The 24,390-nt window shown below is 47.4% G+C and overlaps 2 protein-coding genes across 4 annotated transcripts; both read left to right on the top strand.

The window, feature by feature from the left end:
• The first annotated feature begins 226 nt into the window (after positions 1-226).
• PEX11A (peroxisomal biogenesis factor 11 alpha) lies at positions 227-8,196 on the top strand. 2 transcript variants are annotated; one of them, XM_029239542.1, is made up of 3 exons: positions 227-417; positions 2,858-2,973; positions 5,583-6,469. In XM_029239542.1, exons 1-3 carry the CDS (start codon positions 362-364, stop codon positions 6,152-6,154), a joined length of 744 nt encoding a protein of 247 aa, XP_029095375.1. In that variant the 5' UTR covers positions 227-361; the 3' UTR covers positions 6,155-6,469. The 2 variants fall into 2 exon arrangements, with proteins under 2 accessions (XP_029095375.1, XP_029095376.1); XM_029239543.1 differs by having other exon boundaries at positions 407-417; positions 5,846-8,196.
• A 2,001-nt stretch (positions 8,197-10,197) lies between these two features.
• PLIN1 (perilipin 1) lies at positions 10,198-23,130 on the top strand. Of its 2 annotated transcripts, XM_029238429.1 has the most exons (9): positions 10,198-11,393; positions 11,993-12,051; positions 15,012-15,216; positions 16,858-16,940; positions 18,145-18,409; positions 18,717-18,889; positions 20,903-21,097; positions 21,511-21,756; positions 22,788-23,130. In XM_029238429.1, exons 2-9 carry the CDS (start codon positions 12,007-12,009, stop codon positions 23,127-23,129), a joined length of 1,554 nt encoding a protein of 517 aa, XP_029094262.1. In that variant the 5' UTR covers positions 10,198-11,393; positions 11,993-12,006; the 3' UTR covers position 23,130. The 2 variants fall into 2 exon arrangements, with proteins under 2 accessions (XP_029094262.1, XP_029094263.1); XM_029238430.1 differs by lacking the exon at positions 10,198-11,393 and having other exon boundaries at positions 11,679-12,051.
• Positions 23,131-24,390: the final 1,260 nt, after the last annotated feature.

Consider the following 24,390-nt stretch of genomic DNA (forward strand, 5'->3'; position numbering starts at 1 on the left):
AGGTGCGGGGCGTCCCGGGGAAGCCGACGCTGAGGAGACGGGCTCCCTCAGATCGCCCTCTAGGAGATCCTAGAGATAGAGGAGAGTCCTGGGACAAGTGAGGAGCCGCTGCACCCGAGGGCAAAAGCCGAAGTTCCGCTCACCTGGGCCGGCAGCTTGACGTTGCCTTAGTAACCACAACTTCCGGCCCCAAACCGGAAGCCCGAGAAGTTGCTCTTCGGTAAGTGCACCCGCCCCCACGGGGGTGGGGAGACTTGGGTCCTCTGGGTGGCAGAGACTGACAGTTCCGTGGGGACTCGTCAGCAGCCCCTGAGGACTCGCAAAAGAACCCGGTGCGACTCTTGTCCTTGGGCTGGGTGCCATGGACGCCTTCATCCGCTTCACCAACCAGACCCAGGGCCGGGACCGACTCTTCAGGTGAGTCCGGTGCCCGCGGCCTCTAGCCCTTCCCCGTCCCTCAACCCGGTACAAGGTTCCCTGTTCTCCGGCATCCGGAGAAGGAGGTGGCAGCCCAGTGGACGAAAGCAGGAAGGACGCTGCCGGCTCCCGGAGGGAGTGTGGTCCGGAGCCCCTCCTCACCCTAAATTCAGTGGGGCTGGGCCGAACGCACCGCGTCCGGTCCCGAGCCTCGTGCCCCAAAGTCCCGCAGCCGCTTTGGGGGCGCTGGCAGTTAAACCAGCAGTTAAACCAGCCGACGAACCCTCCTCTCCTAACCTGAGAAAGACTGGGTTTTCTCCGCCCAACATTCTTCCGAGGAATTATTTAAGAGACACTCTGGGTTGACATTTATGACCAGTGAAGCCAACACTTGTATTTATCTTCCGTTCTTGTCCCGTATATCTCATTGAGATAGCGCATGTGAAATAGTTTTGTGAACTGTAAAATAGTGTGGAGAGCCTCAGAAAGAACTACTGCACCTCTAAGGTACACGAAAATATTAAAGAGATTGCGGCTTTAATACTAATTCATGATGTTTCTTTTAGGAATTTGGTTGAGTCTTGCTCAATAATAAGAAATTAGTCACAGTTACAATTTTATGTAACAGCTTTTCCTTCTTCTGGGTGTACAAGTGCTAATACACACAGATCAGTAGTAGCCCCAATAATTATGAGACTTTTGGAAGCGGACTTAATGCCAGACGTTGTTCTCAGTGTGTTACAACTATTAACCCATTTAACCCTCAACACAATCCTATTAGGTTAAATTCTCTAAATCATCCCCGTTTACGTGAAACGGGAAACTGAAGTAGAAGGTTAATAGGGACTAAGTGACTGAACCGAGAGATTTAGAACTACACAGTTTAGCCTCCCTGGTGGCGCAGTCGTTGAGAGTCCGACTGGCGATGCTAGGGGACACGGGTTCGTGTCCGCGGAGCGGCTGGGCCCGTGAGCCATGGCTGCTGAGCTTGCGCGTCCGGAGCCTGTGCTCCGCAACGGGAGAGGCCACAGCAGTGAGAGGCCCGCGTACCGCAAAAACAAACAAAAAACAGTTGACTCAGGGCCCACTTCTTTAACTATCAAGCCATACTATCTTTCTAATTAATTTGATAGATTTTCAAAATGGTTGCATTATGTACAAACTTCATTAAAATAGAAGCCTACATATCCAATGTACTTAGAATGTACCCTGCAAATTTTATCAGTGAGGTTGGTTAATAAATAATTGTTTAGGGGAATTCCCTGGCGTTCCAGTAGTTAGGACTCTGCATTTCCACTGCAGAGGGCACGGGTTCGATCCCTGGTCAGGGAACTAGGATCCCACGTGCTGTGTGGTGTGGCAAAAAAATAATAAAAAATAAATAATTGTTTAAGATATACTTATTTAGCAAGATGTGAGATCTCTATTATTCATTTCCTAATCCCCTTGGTGATCTATAGCTTCTTTGAACACACTGGCATTCAGAAAATAATGCCTTGTGTTTGGACGCATTCCTATTATTAGACCAGATCTGAAAAAGGGGGATTCATTGACCTGACCAGCTTGAGCCCTCTATCCAGGAAGCATACTTAAAAGAGAAGGAGAGATTGTTTCTTTTTACTTCATTCACAATAACAAGTTCACCATTTTGGAAAATGTGCTATATTTTTATTGAGAATAATATTTATAGCATAAAGGGATTCAAATGCGGTTACAGGACAGTAGGAAACAGGCATCTACCTACTTTATTTACTAGACTGCCAAATGCATTTAGATGTTTATGTGATATAAAATTTTTTATTATGTTTCTGTTGGTAAGGCATTGCTATTTGTACTCATGACAATAATCACTTTATTGAATATTTAGTATTATTAAACAGGAGTCTGTATTTTATATAAAATACTAATTCGTTTTGAAAGACAAATCTGTACTTATTTATGTAGTGGTGTGTATTTGGTCCTTTTATAAAAAGTTAAGCAATATGCAAATGGTGGACTTTTCATTTGGCTCTGGTTTGAGTGTGTGACCTGTCACATAAGTAGTTGGTACAAAAATTTCCTTTTAGAAATCTGAAAATCTTTTAGAAATTTACACTGGAAGAAATAAAGAATATGGATCTTTGCAGACTTAACATTTTTGTGCAGTTTACTGCTTTGACTATATCCATTTCTCTGTGCCAGCAAGAGGCCTTCTGAGGAGCTGTTCACTGTATTATTGCAGAGTTTTCTTTCATTACCCTTGTGTTGCATTTCCATGACATGTTCTACCCTTTAGCCCTGTGGAGTGACTCTTGCAGAATTTTGCTCTTGTAAGAGCTGCTACATGAGAAATTGTCTTGGAAACTTTGCTTTTAGCAGGACATGTTTCTCCTTCCCCTACTTCATGAGTCAAATTTTATTTGGTTTGTAAATCGTTCTCCTCATTTTGTTTCCATTTCAGAGCCACTCAGTACACATGCATGTTGCTTAGACATTTGTTAGAGCCTAAAGCTGACAAAGAGGAGGTTGTTATGAAGCTCAAGAAACTGGAGTCCAGTGTGAGCACTGGCCGTAAATGTAAGTACCCTGTCCCTTGAGGGACAGTGGCTCCTGGTTTAGAATCCTCAGACCTTGTAATTCACAAAATATTTCCTAGGTCATGATTTTCTAGTCAATCAACTTTATCTATTGATGAAGTTCACCAGTAAGGCTGCCCTCATGGAACGACAGGCCAAAAGGATTGAATGTTTTGCTGCACACCATTCACAAACAGCCTCCTATGTTCACATTTGGTGCTACATTATATCTTTCTGCTTAATCATAACCAGTGGGACATGCAATGTGTTAGTTCACCTTTAGTTCTTAGAATCACAAAACGTTCTGGCAATCTTTGACATGAGCTTCTGGCTCCTGGGAACCCTCGAAGAATAGAATAGCTATATCCTTGACCCCCTGCCTTTTTCCCTTCTCTTGAGGGATTGCTAGGGGAAATGGATGGATACATTTTCTTAAGTCATTTGTGGGATTGTTTCATGTTAATGCCAAAAAGTGGTCAGTGTTTTGTACTCATTTAATTCACTTTGAGTACCTGCTTCATATAGATATAGTCCTGAGCTTTATGGGAGAACTAAGATCACATGGTATAATGATCTAAGATTTAGTACCAAATATGTTGGTTGGGGTAGAGAAAAAGAAAGATGTTTGGAGGAGATGGAACTTGAGGTGTGGCAAGAGAGAGAAGGATTAGGGGAACATTCTTGAAGGTGGTTTCCTCTAGTGGAGGCTCAGGACTGTTCTGGGCAAACCATTGTATTGAGGATCAATGAGAAAACTAGTTTGATGGAAACAAGACTTAGATTGTCAAGCAGAGGGATGGGAAGGAGCTTTTCTGGATGGCTTGGAAAGCCAAGATTAGAAGTTCTCAGGCTCTTTGGAATGTTGGAGCTCAAAGGTCCTTTAAAGATCACTAGTCTCTGAAGTCTAGAAAAGACTTACCCAAGGTCACTAAGTTAGTGCAACAGCCAGAACTGGAACCCAGGATTATTCATTACATATTTTGTGTTAGTTTTGATAAAATAATACAAAACATTTTTCTGAGATCATAAGTTTCCTGAGGGTAGCTACTTCTGAGCGTTTGCTGAGTCTAAGATATAGTCACTTAGGGAAAGTAGTTCTTTTGTATCCTCCATAATGTTTAGGACTATAACTTACTCTGAGAAGGTGCTCAGTAAATATTTATTGATTGATGCATCCCTGCTTAATTGAGTTACATGCTCAGATAAAGGACATGCCCTTGCAATGGTTGATTTAATTGAACTAGGAGTCACATATGACAGTATTATTAGTTGTGTTATCCACTAAATCCTACCATCTCTACTTTGTCTTTTTGACAGTAGGGAGCCAAAGGGGCTTTGGACCAGAGAAATGGCAGTATGATAATGGTATTTTTTTTAAAGCAATCTTTTAACTGGAAAGTAAGTACAGTGTAAGGTATCAGACTCTCCAAAAGAATGTTGCATCTGGAGTTCATGTAATTTGCAGTACCTTCCTTCTAAAGAAGTGTAGCTGGTGATATTCATATGTAACAATCCACACTTATGATTGACCTTTGCCTAAAGTGTGTAGTAAGTCATTGTTAATGTAGTCAGTGAAATGGAGGCAATAAGTTTAAAGAGTCACTGTCTTTTTTACATTCCAGGATCATTTTAGGTGTCCTTAACATACTGTACAGTCCTCCTTTCCTGAGCAAAGACTGAGCCTCAGAGGGCGGTCAGTTGTTTAAAAAAAAACAGTGCTGCTGCTGGTGGGAATGTGAATTGGTACAGCCACTATGGAGAACAGTATGGAGGTTCCTTAAAAAACTACAAACAGAACTACCATATGACCCAGCAATCCCACTACTGGGCATATACCTGAGAAAACCATAATTCAAAAAGAGTCATGTACCAAAATGTTCATTGCAGCTCTATTTACAATAGCCCGGAGATGGAAACAACCTAAGTGCCCATCATCGGATGAATGGATAAAGAAGATGTGGCACATATATACAATGGAATATTACTCAGCCATAAAAAGAAACGAAATTGAGCTATTTGTAATGAGGTGGATAGACCTAGAGTCTGTCATACAGAGTGAAGTAAGTCAGAAAGAGAAAGACAAATACCGTATGCTAACACATATATATGGAATTTAAGAAAAAAAAATGTCATGAAGAACCTAGGGGTAAGACAGGAATAAAGACACAGACCTACTAGAGAATGGACTTGAGGATATGGGGAGGGGGAAGGGTAAGCTGGGACAAAGCGAGAGAGAGGCATGGACATATATACACTACCAGACGTAAGGTAGATAGCTAGTGGGAAGCAGCCGCATGGCACAGGGAGATCAGCTCGGTGCTTTGTGACCGCCTGGAGGGGTGGGATAGGGAGGGTGGGAGGGAGGGAGATGCAAGAGGGAAGACATATGGGAACATATGTATATGTATAACTGATTCACTTGGTTATAAAGCAGAAACTAACACACCATTGTAAAGCAAGTATACTCCAATAAAGATGTAAAAAAAAAAAAAAAAAAAGAAAAAAGAGAAAGACAGTGCTGACCCCTCACCCTGATACAGGGATTCTGCCTGTAAAATCCTATTACATACTGATTAAATAACTGTTAACTCTTGTGGGTTCTTCTTGCAGGGTTCAGACTAGGCAATGTGGTACATGCTGTACAGATGATTCAGCAGAGCAGTCATGCCACTGACCTAGTGCCCCGCATCTGTCTAATATTAGCCAGCCTGAACCGTGTGATTTATTTCATCTGTGACACCATCCTTTTTGTGAGGAGTGTAGGGCTCGCCTCTGGCATTAACAAAGAGAAATGGCGAATGTGGGCTGCACGCCATTACTACTATTCTCTTCTGCTGAGCCTGGTCAGGGATCTGTATGAAATCTCCCTGCAGATGGAACAGGTTGCACACGACAGAGCAAAGAAGGAGAAATCACCATCCCAGGATCCTCTTGTGTATAGCGTGGCTGATGAGGAAACAGAATGGCTCCAGTCCTTTCTTCTTCTCTTATTCCAATCTCTGAAGAAGCATCCTCCCTTGCTCCTGGACACAGTGAAGAACTTCTGTGATATCCTGAACCCTTTGGACCAGCTGGGGATCTATAAGTCCAATCCTGGCATCATAGGCCTTGGAGGTCTCGTGTCCTCTATAGCAGGCATCATCACTGTGGCGTATCCTCAGATGAAACTGAAGACCCGCTGAGGTGGTTTCAGGCTGAAGACTAGTACCTGCTTTGAAGACAACCTGTTAGTGAAATGGACATTTGCATTAGGTACAGCCATGTCACACTGTGCTTACAGACTTAGTCACATGAGCACTGAGTGACCTGTGATGTGAACAGAGGTGGGGCCAAGAATGGTGGAGGGAAGAACATGAAGGTTTATGTGTTTTCTAGAGCGCTGGAGTGACTTCTGAATTTCTGAGTATTTTTCCTTCATCTAATGTTTATCGAGCATCTTTTATGTGAATATTAGGAACTTAGTGGTTGCTGAATGGATAAAAATTAAGAGAAAAATTGAAAAAGATCCAAACTAACAAGTAGACACTAATATAACTAACTTTTGGGCCATGTGCCTCACTACTTTTGCCCAACTACAGTAGGTCTGATACACACCCTCTCTCAGATTTAGTGGAGGCCCCTTATTCTCTGATCAGTTATCCCACTTCCTCCATAGCTGCCAGTGCCAGGATGGAGGAAAGCTGGGTTTATAGCCTCTTAATTTGGCTTTTACATCACTGCGCTCCTGTCTTTCCTCTGTCTAGTAGTAAAATCAGAAGTACTTCAGGCACCTTCATGGTATAAATTGTGTCTTTAGGTAGCGCAGTAAGGAAATAAAAAATCAGAAGCAGATAGAAAGGACTTGAGGTAAAAATGATGTGGAAAGTTACAGTTGGTGCCTGCAGGTTTCCCTGTGACAGATGAGGAGACTTGAGGTTAAAACTGAGGACATAAGCTCATTTCTCTGACTCCCAATCCAGTGCTCTTTCAATGTTTCACTGCCTTCCTGATTGAGTGGAAGTGCGAGACTCTCCAGAATCCTGTGCGAAAAGCCTTTTTTAGAACCTTTGTTGGTCAGTGGTTTATATTCTGTTCTACAGAAATTAAAACTATATCTAGAAACACCAGCAGGATTGTTTTATTTAAAACCATATAACATTTTGGGCACTTACACGTTAATTTTCATCAAAATTTGTGCAGTTAAGAAATTTCACGAATATGATGAAATTCTACTATATTCGACAATAAATCAGAGTTCGTATTTGTAGGGTGGTTGGGGGAGGTGGAGAAGAGCAGTAAGGGGCAAGAGAAGAGGACAGTAGAACGATGAGTTGATGCCACTTGCTCGTGTTCCTACTTCTCATCTTGGATGTTGGGTTCTTATTTGTGATTACAGATCCTCTTAATTTGAGGCAAGAGAGGTAGAGAAATAGGGTACCATCAGGTAAGAGGTCAGTGTCAGTCCTGCCAGTAAAGCCATCTGACAGGACTGGATGGAAAGGAGAAAAGAAATGTGCACTAAGTAAATTTCCCATAAATGTGATTGAGATTCTTAAAAAGTAGACTCAGGTCCTTGGCTCTCTATTTTTAAAGTGACCAATCAAGATATGGGATTTGAGAAAGAACATTTCGGGAATTTTAAGAGAAAAGCTGCTAGATCAGGGCAAATAAAAAATTTAACTATTTTTACTTTGTCCAGATCTTCTACTGTAACAAATTATGTCTAATAAACTTATAGACAAAATTTATTCATGTATCTGTGAATGTGTTCTGGGAATGGAGAAGAGTTAAAAATAAGGTGATCCAAAGATAATCAGAGTCTACACAGTTGGTAGAGTGAGTTCTGGTAAAATAAGCTCTTGGCTGGAAGATCCAAGCTCAGGAAAAGGATGAGGGAAGATTTAAATGTAGAACGTCCAGGTTGAAAGAGGCCTCTAAGACAATCTCATCCAGACTGCTAGCCAGGAGAGGGTCCTCTATATCATCCCTGTCAGTGGTGCTTTTGATTCTGCCTGGAGAAGTTGGCCTTGAATCTGTGATGGCATTTTACAGTGGTGTCCATCTTGGTAGTTTTGTCCTCTGCAAGTTAGGGTGGGTGGTGGAGAGCTTGGGAAATGCCACCTCTTCTAGAATTTGTGAAAACCTTAATGGTGCCCTGCTACCTCCTTCCCTGTGCCTCTTTGTCCTTTATAACTAACCATCCCCACCTCCAGGCCTCCACATTCATTCATGAGGGATTCTAAAAACCAAGGACATTTCTTTATTTTTCTTCCAGTTTTACTGAGATACAATTGACACAGTACTGTGTAAGTTCAAGTTGTACAGCATAATGATTTGACTTAACATACATCATGAAATGATTACCACAGTAAGTTTAGTGAACATCGATTATCTCATATAGATACAAAATTAAAGAAAGAGAAAAAAAATTTTTTTTCCTTGTGATGAGAACGCTTAGGGTTTATTCTCAGCAACTTTCATAAATAACATAAAGCAGTGTTAATTATATTTATCATGTTGTACATTACATCCCTAGTACTTATTTGTCTTATAACTGGAAGTTTGTACTTTTTGACTGCCTTCATCTAATTTTCCCTCTCCCCACCCCCTGCCTCGTAACCACAAATTTGATCTCTTTTTCTATGAGTTTGTTTTTGAAGTAAAGGTGACCTACAGCACAATGTTAGTTCCTGGTGCACGACATAGTAATTCAATATTTCTGTACATTTCAAAATGATCACCGTGATAAATCTAGGTACCAGCTGTCAACAGACAAAGATATATTTATTATATTCCCCATGCTGTACATTTCATACCTGTGACACAATTATTTTGTAACTGTAAGAAGTTTGTACCTCTTAATCTCCCTCACCTATTTCTCTCCTCCCTGCACATCCCCACCCCAAATGGTAGGTATTCTTACTAAGTGTATTTTTTGTTTTGTTTTTTTTAAATTGAAGTATAGTTGATTTACAATACTGTGTTAGTTTCAGGTGTACAGCAAAGTGATTCAGTGATATATATGTATTTTTAAAAATTATTTTAGGTTATTACAAACCTAATATTTTTGTGGTTATTACAAAGATATTGAATATAGTTCCCTGTGCTATACAGTAAATCTTTGTTTATCTATTTTATGTATAGTAATTTGTATCTGTTAATCCCATGCCCCTTACCCTTTGGTAATCATAAGTTTGTTTTCTATGTTTGTGAGTCTGTTTCTGTTTTGTATATAGATTTGTTAGTATTATTTTTTAGACTCCACATGTATTTGTCCAGAGACATTTCTAATAGATGTATGGGCCAGCACATTGACAACTGAACATTGTTGCCTGAGAATTTGTTTATTCAGCAACGAATGTTTGAGTGCCATTCTTAGATTTGTTTGGGATCCATTTGTGCACAAGATGACCAAGGTCCCTGTGCTCATGTGGTAGTTGGACAGGGTTGGGAGGGCTATGTAGGGATGGGGAAGAAAACAAGGTAACCATGTCCTTCAAGCTGCTGCTGGAAAGTGGACTCTTCCTGAGGGACTCCCTTAGACCCTTTCACTACTTCTCACCTCTCACCCACATTCTGGACACCCAGCTGAAGCGGCCAAAGAACGACCTTTGTCAACAGAGCTTTCAGGCACAGAGCCCTGTATGCCCTCTGGCCCAAAGCCACGGCTTCAAAATCTTAACATTACCCTTTGGCCCAGGGTACTCTCTCGACACAACCTCATAGATAATTTGTCCTGAACCTTGAAGTGAGGTGAGGGCTGAGGCCACTTTTTTTTAGATACTTCTCTTCCTCTCCATTATTGTCTTATATTTTAAAAGCCCAGGTTGGGTCAATAAGTATTAAATGTATCACATATTTATTACTCCTTTTGGAGACTGCTTGACTCTTTCCTCCCTCTCCTGCTTTATCAGTATCCTAGATACAGGATTGATACAAAGGATCTACCACAAATAGATCCTTTGGGGACTTCCCTGGTGGTGCAGTGGTTAAGAATCTGCCTGCCTATGCAGGGGACACAGATTTGAGCCCTGGTCCAGGAAGATCCCACATGCCGTGAAGCAACTAAGCCTGTGCGCCACAACTCTGAGCCTGCACTCTAGAGCCCCCGAGCCACAACTACTGAGCCTGTGCACCACAACTACTGAGCCTGTGCGCCACAACTACTGAAGCCCGCCCACCTAGAGCCTGAGCTCCGCAACAAGAGAAGCCACCGCAATGAGAAGAACATGGACTGCAACAAAGAGGAGCCCCCGCTCAACATAACTAGAGAAAGCCCATGCGCAGCAGCGAAGACCCAATGCAGCCAAAAATAAAGACAAAAACAAAAAAAAACCAAATAGATCCTTTGTATCAGTCTCTCCACTCCCTGCCTCTTTCTCCTATTGCCCACAGTATACAACTTAGCAGAGAGTCAACACAATATGATTCTACAAGAAATAAGGAAAAAATGTTTTGTCCTATTACCCATTTTAATTAAAAAGCCCTTATTAGACAATCTGAAAACGATGGCTGAAAACCACAGCCTCCATCATCTTTGAAGCCAAGAATTAGCACCTGGGCTCCTGCCTGATTCATCGCTAAGGAAGAGATGAGAGGTGATCGGTGGTTGTCTGGATGCTGTTGATCAGTAACAGAACCTTGGTCAACATTGTCACTTTTCCAAACTTGACAAAATCCAGTTGGCTTTCCCACTGCATATTCTGGTGGCATCTTAGACCAGGTAGAGTTCAATAAACTTTCTTGAAATCCAGGATTTTGCAGAGATTGAAATTGTTCCCTCAAAGCCTAGATTTCAAGGAGTAAACCACAGCTCTGGTTCTCTTCTTCACTGGGAGCAATTCATCTTCATAATCAAAGACTAATACATTCAGGTAAACTGTGTTCCTGTGTGGATTTAAATCTTACTGTTCAAAATTCACTCTTGATAGTAAAAAATAAGGATGAGGCAAATGGGTTGAAAATGGTTCTGTAGGACCCTCTAATGGAAAAGGAGCCAAAGATTATAAAACTTCAGAGCTTATGAGTTTAATGACACATATCCCAAAATCTTCTTTCTGGAAAAGTTTCTTGAGAACTGGGGGCCAGAAATATGTTACAGAACAGCTATCTCATGGAATAATAACTCCTTTGAGTATGGTTTCCTACAGCTGTGCAATCTAACTCCTAGTTGGCTAAACCTCCTTACAGAAGTTAAGATATGCCCAGGGGACGCTGGGTCAAATAACCATGAACCAGCTTTCTCTTCCTCTCTGCCCTCCTCTATCTGGGAGGTGTTAGTAGCTTTGCTCAAGACTCCCCAGAGCAACTGGAATTGTTTCTGCTGGAGGAGACGCTCTGCAGCCCGGGCTCCGTGGGACTGAGGTGGCATCAGCTGGAGTGAGTGTGGGGATCCTGGGACAACCTTACCTGGTTTGTTTCTGAGAATTAAAGAAGTTGAGGGTAAGGGTCTTCTGGGAATTTTACTGAGGATGAAGAGGCCTGCAGGGAAACCACTAAGGGAGAGATTATTCAGGGTGAATGACCAAGAGTGTAGAGTAGATATTCTGGGGCCACTAGTTTTCCAGAACAGAGCTGAAATTGCTGGTTTTAAGAATGACTACTTTCTCCTCTGGTTGAGCACAGAGGGAATAACTGGCAGATTTGCTTATTTAAAAAGAGAGGAATTAATGCAGAACTTTTACATTTAAAAAAAAAGACTAAATCTGAAACTTTGTTTGTCTCTTTTGGACCCTCATCTAAGAGCTCCTAAACATCTACAACCTCTTATCTCTTAAAGTTACTTTCATTTTTTATTTCTTACCCTGAATCCTTATAAGAAACTACGGTCTTGACAAGTAGGCTGCGGGACAACTCATCCCTATGGGACTCTAAGGACTGGCCACTTGTCTGTGACATTCATCTTCCAAATACCTTCTCTTCAGGGAACTTGAGTTCCCAGACAGCCTGGGCCCCCCTGATGGCCATGAGAGGTAGGGGACTGATCCTGTGGATCTCAGGCTGAGGACTTTCTCATGGACCTGGAACCCTCTGCTTTGCAGCTTGAAGAGCTCCGATGGCAGTTAACAAGGGTCCAACTTTGCTGGATGAAGACCGCCCTGTAAGTAACTTGGGCTTATATGAGACAGTGGACAACTCTGTGGGGAGGAAGGAGATGGGAGGAGAAGTTCAGGGGGCTTAGAGCAAGATATGTCTAGATTATATTCATAATTCATTGACCATTATGTCTTAGTTATTCTTGCCCTCGCTACCTTTTGCAGAAGGCTGTTAGAGAATGTGAGGGGGAAAAAAAGATGTCTATTAAAAACTAAGTACCTTGGAGAAAAAGCACAGAAAAGTTGGCTGGGAGGGAAAGGAGAGGAAGGGAACTACTATATTCTAAAGCCTGAAACAGAAGCCCGTGCTTTGTCCACCCAGGCGAAATGTATATTTGGGATGGAGCCTCTGCATTTTGTAACTCCAGAGGCTTCTTGTATGGTGCAGTCTATGTAAATGGCACCTCTTAGAGTTACACGATGCACATTATGTATGTGGGAAGGGGTTAGAGGGGCAGTGTGTCCAGTTTGTGTGTCTGACCTGGTTTTCAGTGTGACTCAGAGTGGTTTGACACGTTTAGGTGTATTGATGCCTCCTGGCAAGGCCTCTCTAATTTATGTACAGTTCAAATAGTGAAACTTAAAAATTGTGAACCCATATAATACCCATCTTGTCCCAAGTTAGGCTTTAACTAACCTCTGTACTAGTAATCACCATGTTAAGTTTTTTATTGGATCATAGAACACAGAGAGGCATAAAATGGTCAAGTGCATAGTTAAGAGGTATCGATAGTTTATTGCCGTCCCAGGACCTCTCTCCTTTGGCTTTGCCTAAAACAACTCCTGAAGGTTCTGTCCAAAATGTTAAAGAAATTTTTTCTTGTTTACAGTCATAATCTTTTTCTAGTTCAAATTTCAAACTCACCTGCAAGACCAAAAGCTGAAATATTGCAGCTTGCTGTCTAGTATACATCAGGTCTCCTTGATGGGTCTTCTAACTCAACCGCCTACAAACAGAAGAAGCTAGGTCCTCATCTTTAGAGCAGAACTATGCAACAGTGCATATTCAAAGCTACAAAAAGAGCTCGAACATCTGAGTCAGACCTGGGATGTTTATGTGGAGAATTCTTAATATTCCTAAGAACAGACAGAAAAATATAATACCTTTCACTAGCCCCAGCAACCATAATCCTTGGACAGTTGTGCCTCATCCTCACCCCATTCATTCCCCAGCCTTGTGTTTTTTGTTTTGTTTTTTTGCGGTACGCGGGCCTCTCACTGCTGTGGCCTCTCCCGTGGCGGAGCACAGGCTCCGGACGCGCAGGCTCAGCGGCCATGGCTCACGGGCCCAGCCGCTCCGCAGCATGTGGGATCTTCCTGGACTGGGGCACGAACCCGTGTCCCTTGCATCGGCAGGCGGACTCTCAACCACTGCGCCACCAGGGAAGCCCCCTTGTGTTATTTTGAAGCAAATCTCAGACATGCTGTTTCAGGCCTGAGTTGGCCTGGCAGTGCCACTCACTAGCTGTGTGATCTTGGGTAAGTCACTTCACATCTCTGAGTCTTTGTCTCATTGGCAAAGTGCTGATGATAATGCTGACCTCAGAGTGTCGCTCTTAGAATTAAATGAGGTCATATCATGAAAGCACCCCAATCAGTGCCTGGAGCATAATGGCACTGAGTAAATGTTGTTTCCCTCTGCAGGATTAGAATCCACTTTTTTTTTTTTTTTTTTTAACCTCAAAGATCAGCGTTTCTCCACTAAGATTCTTAGGTGATCTAAAGTTTAATTAAGTGCCTGCTGTTGAGGTTAGAATGCATTAATAAGAGCACAGCACCCCAATAACGAGAGGTGATGGTTTCACTATACCTCACACACTCAGACCACACCTGGGATGCTGTCTTCAAGTCTGAGTGCTATATTTTTTAGAAAGGCGATGTCAAACTGTAGTGTGTGCAGAGGAGGGAATCAGCAGATCAGGGCGCTGAGCCGTTTGTAAGCTAAGTAAGGAACTAGAGCTATTTAGAATGGAGAAGGGACTGCTAAAGGGAGAAGTATTTGTCTTCAAGTGTGTGAAAGGCCAGCCCATGAATGACGAAACAGATTTCCTCAGTATTGTTACACAGGGCAGAGAGTGGAGCGGATTTCAGCTCAGCCACGCTGTCCAACAAGGGGCATAGGCCACTCTATGAGGGGTGAGCTCCATGCAAGGAGACGTCCAAATACAAGCCTCCCAGAGGGACCGTGGGAAGCAGTCTTGCTACAGAGGCCCCTGGAGGCCTAAGATTCTGTGATTCTGTATGGTTGGGCAGATCTAAACTTAACACCTTAGGTGCAGCCCTGACTGTGATTCACCTATTCAACTAACATTACTGTGCAGGCTTTAGGTTAGGCCCTGGAGATACAGAGATGACAGTCTCCTAGGAGAGAGCCAAGTACACACATGATCAAGACGAGCACCATGTATGATACGGAAACAACCCAGCGAGGGAAGTGGTGGCTTCTGATGTGAAGGGGGAGAGTCAGGAAGCTTCACACAAGAAGCAATGCTCAAGCCGTGTCTTGAAGGAGTGACATTTTGCCAGACGGAAGGGACTGGGAGGGAAGGGGAGCATCCTAGGCAGTGGGACAAGCACTGGAGGCAGGGAGGCAGTCTCCCGAAAAGACCAGAAAGATGTTCAGATGAAGCTACCAATCCAAGGTGGACTAAAACTCTAGGCAGGTGCGCCGACACACTTGCTCCTACCATTAAGTTTAAGTGGGGTGGCTGCGGGTTGGGGGGTGGCCCCTGGAGGCCAGAGTTTGCCCAGTAGCTCTCCAGAGCCAGGACTGTGACCAGGAGAGCATGGCAGCCTGGCTCTTGTTTTCCCTGTGGGGCCTCCAGAGACCTCTCTAGTCTGGGTTTCTCCTAGGTCACTTGGACCCAGGCCAGCCCTAATGGGCTCCATGGCCCTGGGGCTGCCTCCCCAGGAGGTGGGAGGAGGAGGTGGGATGACTTCAGTACCTGCTTTCCTTCCACTCCAGGAGCAGGAGAACGTGCTGCAGCGGGTCCTGCAGCTGCCGGTGGTGAGCAGCACCTGTGAGTGCTTCCAGAAGACCTACACCAGCACCAAGGAAGCCCACCCCCTGGTGACCTCTGTATGCAGTGCGTACGAGAAGGGCGTGCAGAGCGCCACCAGCTTGGCAGCCTGGAGCATGGAGCCGGTGGTCCGAAGGCTGTCCACCCAGTGTGAGTCCTTGTGGCACTCGGAGGCTGTCTGCCTGTTCATTGATGCTCACTGCCTGCCTGCCAATCTTTTGTCCGTCTATCAGTCTGTTTGATAGCTTGCTTGTCTGTCTGCCTTTTTGTTTGTCTGACTGCCTTCCTGAGTATCTACATCCCATTACATAGTCTTTTCATCTACAGATATAGATGATATAAATATAGATGTAGATATAGATATAGGTCTCTTCTCACCTATAGATGCCTCATCTGTAGCCCAGCTGGCATTTTCCTAGGACGACAATGATGGGCCACATAATTGGCAGGAGAAGGGGTGGGCAGAGCTATGAGGGCAGTGGTGGGAGTGGGGGCCCATGGCAGACCAGACACCCACTTTGGCTCCAAATCCAGCAGCAGCTGCAGGAACTAGCAGAGTCTGGCACAGAGGCAGAGGCAGTGGGCACTAGGGCTAGCCTGGCAGGGATGGGGAGAGAGGAGGGAGAGGGGAAGCTGATGGTACTGGCCCCATGACAGGCCGGGGCAGCAGAGAGCTACCAGTCAGGGCCCTGAAGGTGAGGACAACTTACCAAACCTGCCCCTGTTCAAATTGTTCTGCCCCGTTGGAAAATATGGTCTCCACGGCGCGGCTCTTGACAGGGCTGAGGGAAATTCCAGAAGTCTAGGACCTGCCACAGTCCTGATTACAGAGTTATGGGTATCTGAGGATTTGGCACAGCCAACGGGAGAGGACAGATATAAAGAAGACCTGGGCCTGGGTCCACCTCCCTGCCTGCAAACTCCTTAAATAATTTCCCTGGGTCTCATTTTGCCCAATCGGAAGTCAGCCAAGTCATCTGGGCTCTCTGCTGCTTGAGAATTTTGTGAAGAAACCTGGGCTATCTGGAGAAAGAACATATGAAAGAGAATATATAGATATCCTTTAAAACTGTGACCTCCATGGTCATGTCTGCAGAGCTGATGTCCTCGGCAGCCCCTGGGCAGTATCTCCCGGGAACATTTGCATCCTCTGGCACTTGCCCCTTTCTCTTCCCTGTGACCTTCTTCCCAGTGTTGACCATCTCATTCCTAGAGGTTAAAAGGAAGGGCCATGGACTATCTGGAACTCTAGAACAGCCTTTCACCTCTAGAATTAAGCAGTGCCAGGCCTGCTCCCACCCTAGGGCCCGGCTGCCCCTCCACCATGACACCTCTGCTCTCCCCCCTCGTGTTCACCCAGCGCTCACCCAAAGAGGGGTTGGAGGAGGAGGAGAGACCAGGATCTGTTGGTGATTCACAGAGGTTCTGTCACTTCCTCCTCACGACAACCCTGCAAGGTTTGTCCACATGAATCCACATTTTACAAGTGAGGAACTTGAGGCTCAGCCAGGTTGCGACCTGCCTGAAGCTACACTGCAGAGGCAGGTGCTGGGCTTTGAGTGCAGATCTGCATGACTCCAGAGCTCCTGCTCAGAGGGAAAACATCCTGCTCTCAAGGAGTCACAGTGAATGGTGGCTAAAGGTAGCAGAGGGCCTCAGATTCCCAGATGCTTTGGGGGTAGCAGGGCTGGGGGTTTTGAAGGCTCCAAGGTGCCTTCCTTGGCACAGAGGCCCCTGCTGGGCTCTCACAGTGGGGGCAGGGCTCACCTGACCATGGCCTTTTGCTTCCAGTCATAGCTGCCAACGAGCTGGCCTGCCGAGGCCTGGACCACCTGGAGGAAAAGATCCCGGCCCTCCAGTATCCTCCTGAAAAGGTGAGCCCCTCCCCTCTTCTCTAAGGCTCCCCACATTCTGTTGTCACTGCCTCCCAGTTGAGGAGAGGGCACAAGCCCATGATGCATAAATGTGAGTCTTTTGTTTCTGTGGCAAATGCCTTCCAAGGCTGGTGGCAGCTGCCTGTCCCTAAGACCATACGATGGGCTTCTTCCTCTCCCTGTGGGGCCAGATGAAGGCAGGCTTTCTGAAACCAGCAGGCACAGCCCAGAGGCAAACTCAAACAGGAGCTTGGGGTAGGGCCCACTGCTTCTGATTCCCTGCTCTTTGGACCGTTTGGTGACTACAGCCACCTAAGATCATGGGTCACACTCGTCAGATCCCAGGATTGCAGTCCCATGTCCTCAAGATCCAACACTTTATGGACCATGAGACTGAAAACGTCACTTCACCTGGATAGCTGTTCGTTGGGCATTTGCCATGGTAAGGGCCATGTCTGGCGCTTTGGGGGAATAAGTTGCACTCTCAGACGCCATCCGTCTCGCTGACAAACCACCACCCATCTCACAAACATTTACTGAGCCCTACCCTATGACAGGGGTCATGACGTATGATGTATAGAGCCCTCTCATTTCATCCTCTTGTCAATCCTCTGGTATAGGGGTGGGTATCCCCGTTTTACAGATGAGAAAACTAGTGACTTCCTCCTGACTACACAGCCTTAAGTGGAGGCCACATGAGAGCAGGTCTATTTGGCTCTGAGGCCAGTGCTCTTCACTTATTTTTTCAGATAAACGGCAATGTCTTTGTCACAGAGGAGCTCCTAAGGCAAAGGAGAGAAAGACATTATTTCAATGCAGAACCTGTAGGAAGATCAACCACATCTATAAGTCCACATATAAGTGCAGACAGGAATGTGAGCAATGTTCTGAGGGCAAGACAGAGCAGACAGCAGAGGAATTTGGAAGAGGAGATGTCTTGTGTGCATGAGGTGTTATCAAGGAGGTGGACTTTGGGGGGCATTCTTGAAGGATGGTTAGGATCTTGACAGGTAGAAACGGGGTGCAAAGAAGTCAGGAGATCTAAGTGGTTGGCACAGGAAGGACTGGAGCCCTTTACCTTTTAAGTTCAGCTTAATCAAGCTGCCCAAATATTGGTGCCAGTCCCCTTTAAATGAGGCTTTCCTGAAGCTGGGCTCAGGGTCTGTCAGATCCAATGCCTGACTCCCCTCCCCACTTCCTCCAGATTGCTTCTGAGCTGAAGGACACCATCTCTACCCGCCTTCGCAGTGCCAGGAACAGCATCAGTGTGCCCATCGCCAGCACTTCAGACAAAGTCCTAGGGGCCGCTCTGGCTGGCTGTGAGCTCGCCTGGGGGATGGTCAAAGACACTGCCGAATTTGCTGCCAACACCCGAGCTGGCCAGCTAGCCTCTGGAGGGGCCGACTTGGCCTTGGGTGGTGTTGAGAAGGTGGTAGAGTTCCTCCTCCCTCCAGCCAAGGAAGAGTCAGGTATCTGCCATTAGGGGGCCTGGGGAGTGAGTTGGCCACCCATGCTGCTTGGGAATTAGGAAGAGGCAGCCAGGGCCCATCTAGCCCCTGCTCTGGAACAGGGATGGCCCAGCAAGATTTTCAGATGGATCCATCCTCACCTAGCCCTCTCTCCCCATTTTTAAGTGGAGAAAGTGAGTTGCCCAAATCACCAGCGAGCTTGTGGTGGAGCTAGGATGACCACTTTCCAACCCTAGACACAACCCAGCTTTGCCCAGTGCCTTTCTGATCAGCTTTCCTTTCCTTCCCCTCACAAACTCCTATCTAGCCCCTGCTCCAGGACACCAGCATGCCCAGAAACCTCCCCAGGCCAAGCCGGGCCTCGTGAGCAGGGTTGGGGCCCTGGCCAACACTCTCTCTCAACACACCTTCCAGACCACAGCCCGGGCGCTGAAACAGGGCCAGGCCCTGGCCATGTGGATCCCAGGTGTGGCGCCCCTGGTGAGTGTCTGCCCTGAGCTCTGACTGACCCACGGCCTGGAAACCCTGTCTGTGGGCCTCCTGGTCCCTCCCATCCCCTACCCAATTCTGCCTCCTGTCCTAGGAACTTCCTCTCTTCCGGCCTGGGTGGGGACTTTAGGTCTAAGGACAAGAGGACTTAGGTGGGGTGGTGGGCTAGTCCTCTAGGATGCAAGGGGAGAGGGCAGGCCTGCTTGTTAGGGTGGTCCTGCCCCCCACCCTCTTCTGTCTCTCCCATTCTCCCTCTGAGTCCCCCCCACCCTCCCAAGCCTTCCTCCTCCCAAGTGGGCCCTCCCACTTGTGAGGAAGCAGACACCCCCCCCACCCCCGCATCTGCCCTCTAGGCACTAGGGAGTGTCATCTGTAAATAAGCAAGGCACAAAACCCATTCTGTTGGGAAGAGAGCCCCAGCTGGGCTGTGTCTCTGACTGCCCCCAGGGTTCTGGTTTCCCTTCTAGAGGCTTCTAATTTGCATCCCACTGCACCCAAGGTAAAGCTGCCTTTTCTAGGCCCAGATAGGGCTTACTCCCCACCACACCCCACCTCCACCTCTCTGTGTATTTTAGCAGAGATAGCCTGGATTATTTTCATAGGAACTTTAGTAAGAAACTAAGCAGCCCCCCCCCTCAAAAAAAAGGAAATAAAAGCATTAACGCATAAATGTCAGCAAACAAGATAACCACTTCTCAGCCATCAAGAGGGTGGTACTTTTAAAAGCATCCTCAGGCCTGGCTCATTCATTCAAGCAAATGTTTGCTGAGAACCTACTATGTGCCAGTTCCTGTAGCTCCAGTAGGGATACAGGAGTAGTAGTTCTCCTCTGCACTGGGGGGCCACTTCCCCATGGGGGCTAGACTAACTCCTGTGCCCTGGCCTAGCCCCTAGTGGGCGGGGGCCACTGTACGGCACAGCTTCAGCCACCACCGTTCATATAGAAAATAATGGTGTCCCAGGGACTTCCCTGGCGGTCCAGTGGTTAGGACCTTGCCTTCCAATGCAGTGGGTGTGGGTTCGATCCCTGGTCAGGGAGCTAAGATCCCACACGCCTTGCAGCCAAAAGACCAAACATAAAACGGAAGCAATATTGCAACAAATTCAATAAAGACTTTAAAAATGGTCCACATCAAAAAAGAAAAAAATCTTAAAAAGAAAATAATGGTGTAGCCTAAGGATGTATAACAAGGAGACCCTGTTTGTGGGGTTCCCTAGGGGTTTGAAATGAGCCAAGCTGTGCCCCAGGGGACACCAGCCCACCTACCCAGGTCAGTTTCCTCCCATGGGATCCTCTGGCCCACTTGATTTTTTTCACTCTTTAAAAGATCTGTAAGGAGTATGTACTAAAGCTAAACATACATATCCCCTATGACTCAGCAATTCCACCCAACAGAAATAAGAGCTTATGTCCCCCAAAGACACACCGGAAATGCTCCTATCAGCTTTATCCTTAGCCAAGAACTGGAAATAACACATGTCCATCAACAGTAGAATGGGTATATTGTGGTATATTTATTTAGTGGAATATGACACAAATGAAAAAGGAGGAACTACTCTGGCACTCAGTAATGTGGATGACTCTCACAGCACAACGTTGAACAAAGGCTATTCATGAAAGAAAACACGTTGTGTGAGTCCATTTACAAATGAGAAAAATCAATGCATGGTGATAGAGGCCAGAATGTGGTCACCCTTAGGTGGTACTGACTGGGTGAGGGGCACAGGGAGTCTTCTGGGGTGTCGAAAATGGTCTATATCTTGATCTGTAATGGTCACACAGGTGTGTGTTTCTAAAAATTCCCAGAGTGTATACTAAAGCTTGTGCACCTTAGTGGGTGTAAGTTACCACTCCATAAAAAGTTTGAAGAACAGTCTGCTGGGGCCAGGCCCTGCTTGCCTCCCCCAACCCTGACCCTGGGGGTGAGGGCCTTTGCGTGCTGGGGCTGCCCAGCCTCTGGCAGGGGCTGTGAAACCAGCAGCCCGCCACCTTCCCGCCCTCAGAGCAGCCTGGCCCAGTGGGGCGCATCGGCGGCCATACAGGTGGTGTCCCGGCGGTCGAGCGAGGTGCGGGTGCCCTGGCTGCACAACCTCACTGCCACCCGGGAGGAGGACCACAATGACCAGATGGACACAGAGGGGGAGGAGACAGAGGTGGAGGAGGAGGAATCAGAGACGGAGGAGAACAAGCTCAGTGAGGTAAGGGAGAGAGCAGAAGCCGAGCGGGATGCAGGAACCTGGAGGTCCCACAGCCCACCGAGGGGGTGAGAAGCAGAGGCCCCGGGTGAAACAAGGGTCTTTGCCCCCAGGCCCAGGAATGTAGTACATGGGTGCAGTGCTCTTCACCTCACCCCCAAACGCCCAGCTAACAAAGTTCTCTCAGAGGATCCTCACAACAGCCCCATAAAATAGGCAGGACAGAGATTGTCATCCCCATTTTGCAGATGAAGAAACTGAGGTTCAGAGAGCAGAAGTGACCTGCCCAAGAGCCAGGCTAATAGTTTTTTCAGTCTGGTATCCACGTTCTTTCCCCTCTAGCTCTGGGGATGGTGAGGAGAGGGGAAGGGTCAGGGGAGTTGCTGAGGAGGCACTGACCTTGCTCTGGCCCCCAGGGAGCAGCCTTGCCTGGCCCACAAGGCCTCCTGGGCGATGTGGTGCACACCCTGCAGAAGGCCTTCCAGAGCACCATCTCGGTCGTGACGTGGGTGCCTGCGGCTGTGCTGGGCACGGCAGGGAGGTTGCTGCATCTCATGCCAGCCCGTGCTGTCTCCTCCACCAAGGGCAGGGCCATGTCCCTGTCTGATGCCCTGAAGGGCGTTACTGACAATGTCGTGGACACGGTGGTGCACTATGTGCCGGTGAGTCCCCCTACCCTTCCGGCTAACCCTCCCCCTCCCCCCCACCCCTGAAAGGACAGATAAAGCAGATTTGACTGAAGGGGCTGCAGCTGCCCTCCCTTCCCCAGTCTCAGATCCTCAGTGCCCCAGAAACATTTTGACATACTATGGCCTTGACTGGGGGCCTTGGCAGCCCCCAAAGTACAGAGACCTGTGGCCTTGGCCTGAGACCCTTCCCCACATCTGTCCTTCCCACCTGCTGCTGGGGAGGTCACCCACCATTAATCTGGGGGTCCCAGTGACCAAGTCCTCACCCCTCAGCTCCGAACTGAAGGACCTGGCAGGTTTGCATGCTGCTCCCTGGGAAAGGGTTGCAGGGAGGCTTCCAGGGCACCCTGCGGGGTCGGCTAGGTTCCAAGGGACAGCAGCTGCCCCCATGCCAATTCCAACACCTGTCACCAACAGGAAAACCCCAAGGAGTGCCAGTACTATCACTTTGGGGGTCCCTGGGTCCCTTTCCAGAGCAAGTTACAGGTCGAGCAGTCAGTAGGAGGGCTGGTCAGGGCAGGAGGCCCCTTAGAGCTGAGGGTTGAGGGAGGCTGTGAGGGTAGTGGGGGAATGGGTTACTCTGCCACTCACTCTCACCAAGAGGCATGGCAGGGGTCTTGGCAGCCAGCTTGTTCACCTTGGGCCCAAAACAGAGCCACGCGTGGGTACCCTGACCCAGGCAGGGGCAAGGAAGGGTCCAAGGAAGGGCCAGGAATGCCACCGACCTCCCACTGAGGAACCTCCGAGGGAGACCCGAGGGGTCCAGAAACTTTAGAGGGTGGCTGTCTGCCTTGCCTTGGGGGTCTGGACTGTGCACACTGTCAGGGAGGGCAGGACCTAAGCGGTCTCCTCCACACCCTCCAACCCTGTCCCACACCCCGGCCTCTGCCCTCCGGACGGCCGCTCCCGGGAGGCGTGACCGCGAGGGCCGCAGAGGAGACGGTGGTGGGAGGCGCAGGAACTAGGGCCAAGGCGGGGGCCTAACGTGGTTTGCCGGCCCCCAGCTCCCCAGGCTGTCGCTGATGGAGCCCGAGAGCGAATTCCGGGAGATCGACAACCCGCCTGACGAGGCCGAGAGCCCGGAGGCGGAGCGCAGGGGGTCCGGGGCGCTGCCCGCCGGCTCGGATGCCGCGTCGCGCCCCGCTCAGTCCCGCGGCAGCCTGCGCAGCGCTCGGGGCCCGGGCGCGGAAGACCGGGTGGACACGGCCGCCGCGCCGCGCACCGCCTTGCCGGCCATGCCCCGCGAGAAGCCCGCGCGCAGGGTCAGCGACAGCTTCTTCCGGCCCAGCGTCATGGAGCCCATCCTGGGCCGCACGCAGTACAGCCAGCTGCGCAAGAAGAGCTGAGCCCGCTGCCCCCATCGCCCTCCCGGCCCGGCCCGCCGCCCCGCCCCGCCCCGCCCCGGCCGAGCGCTGGGGCCGTTGTCTCCTGAAAACAAACAGAACCTACATGTCCAAATGAGCGTTGACTTCTTCCAAGTAGTCCCCTTGGGTCCCGAGCCTCATTCCAAGGATGCTGCCAAGGCACACATCATCTTCTGAGCATCCTTTTTGGGTTTAGCTGTCAGAGCCCATTTTTGAGAAGCATCAGACTAGCAGTCTGCTTTAATTCTATGCCTTGTTATTTTTACCAAAAGATTAATTGCCTAACTTGATCTCTCACTTCTTTCACTAAATTTGTGGCCAAGTGACATTTAACTGTTTCCAGTATTTACATCCATCCTCTGTAGACAAATATTTGTCACCAGTGAACGTGTCACCACCCTAAAGGTTCAAGCAGTAGATCCTGGCACATTTTTAAGCCCTGAATGCAGAGATTCCTCTGAGTATACAGGCTCTCAGAAGACTACTTTGAGGGGAACAGCAATCAGGTGCAAAAGCTCTTGAGTGTTTATATACATACGAGCATCACTTTCTGAGTGCCCCACACTCTTCACAGGCTGAGTCCTGGCCTGTGCTCTGTAGCGCCACCTTCCTGTTCACAGCTACATTTCCATTTGCACCCTTACTGCTTTCCACCTGCATGTTCACCCTTCCGTCCACTTCTCGAATGCTGGCGCCCCTAGTGCTGGGAGACAGTGGTGATCGTTTGTTATACAGTATAGACCATATATGTGGACTCTATAGCCACACTTCATTCCAAGCCCTATTTTTGAAAACGTTAATATTTCGTACATTTGGAAATGCATACATATAAGTTAAAAATTCAAACACTGCCAAAGGATGTGTGCCTTCCTCCCTGAGTTCCCTGGTTTCTCTTCCCCAAAGCAACCATAGTGCCAGTCTCTTCTGTATCTTTCTGATTACGGACTGTGCATGCACAGGCACATGTGTATATACTCCCCACTGTTTACACAAGCTGTGGGAGGTTATACTCAGTGCTGTTTTCACTCAGCAATACATCTTAGAAATCTTTTTTGTATCAGTATCATAAATCCTCCTTGCTCTTTTTAACAGCCACACAGTAAGTGCTTCATAATATAGATGTGCTATGTTTGATTAAACTAGTGCCTTAATCATGGACTTTTAGGTTGTTTCCAATTGTTTGCTCCTTCGAACAGTGCTACAATAAATGTCTTTATACAAATGTTTCATGTAGATGTGTGCA

This window comes from Monodon monoceros, unplaced genomic scaffold, assembly GCF_005190385.1.
Source record: "Monodon monoceros isolate NGI ecotype Baffin Bay Population unplaced genomic scaffold, NGI_Narwhal_1 Super_Scaffold_21, whole genome shotgun sequence".
Lineage (NCBI taxonomy): Eukaryota > Metazoa > Chordata > Mammalia > Artiodactyla > Monodontidae > Monodon > Monodon monoceros.

Excerpts from the sequence above, each read along its gene's own strand:
- PEX11A (XM_029239542.1), top strand. The coding sequence starts at position 362 with ATGGACGCCTTCATCCGCTTCACCAACCAGACCCAGGGCCGGGACCGA. Across the intron at positions 418-2,857 it reads GGCCGGGACCGACTCTTCAG|AGCCACTCAGTACACATGCA; the intron begins GTGAGTCCGGTG and ends TTTCCATTTCAG. Across the intron at positions 2,974-5,582 it reads TGTGAGCACTGGCCGTAAAT|GGTTCAGACTAGGCAATGTG; the intron begins GTAAGTACCCTG and ends TTCTTCTTGCAG.
- PLIN1 (XM_029238429.1), top strand. The coding sequence starts at position 12,007 with ATGGCAGTTAACAAGGGTCCAACTTTGCTGGATGAAGACCGCCCT. Across the intron at positions 15,217-16,857 it reads CCGAAGGCTGTCCACCCAGT|TCATAGCTGCCAACGAGCTG; the intron begins GTGAGTCCTTGT and ends TTTTGCTTCCAG. Across the intron at positions 18,410-18,716 it reads TCCAGCCAAGGAAGAGTCAG|CCCCTGCTCCAGGACACCAG; the intron begins GTATCTGCCATT and ends ACTCCTATCTAG.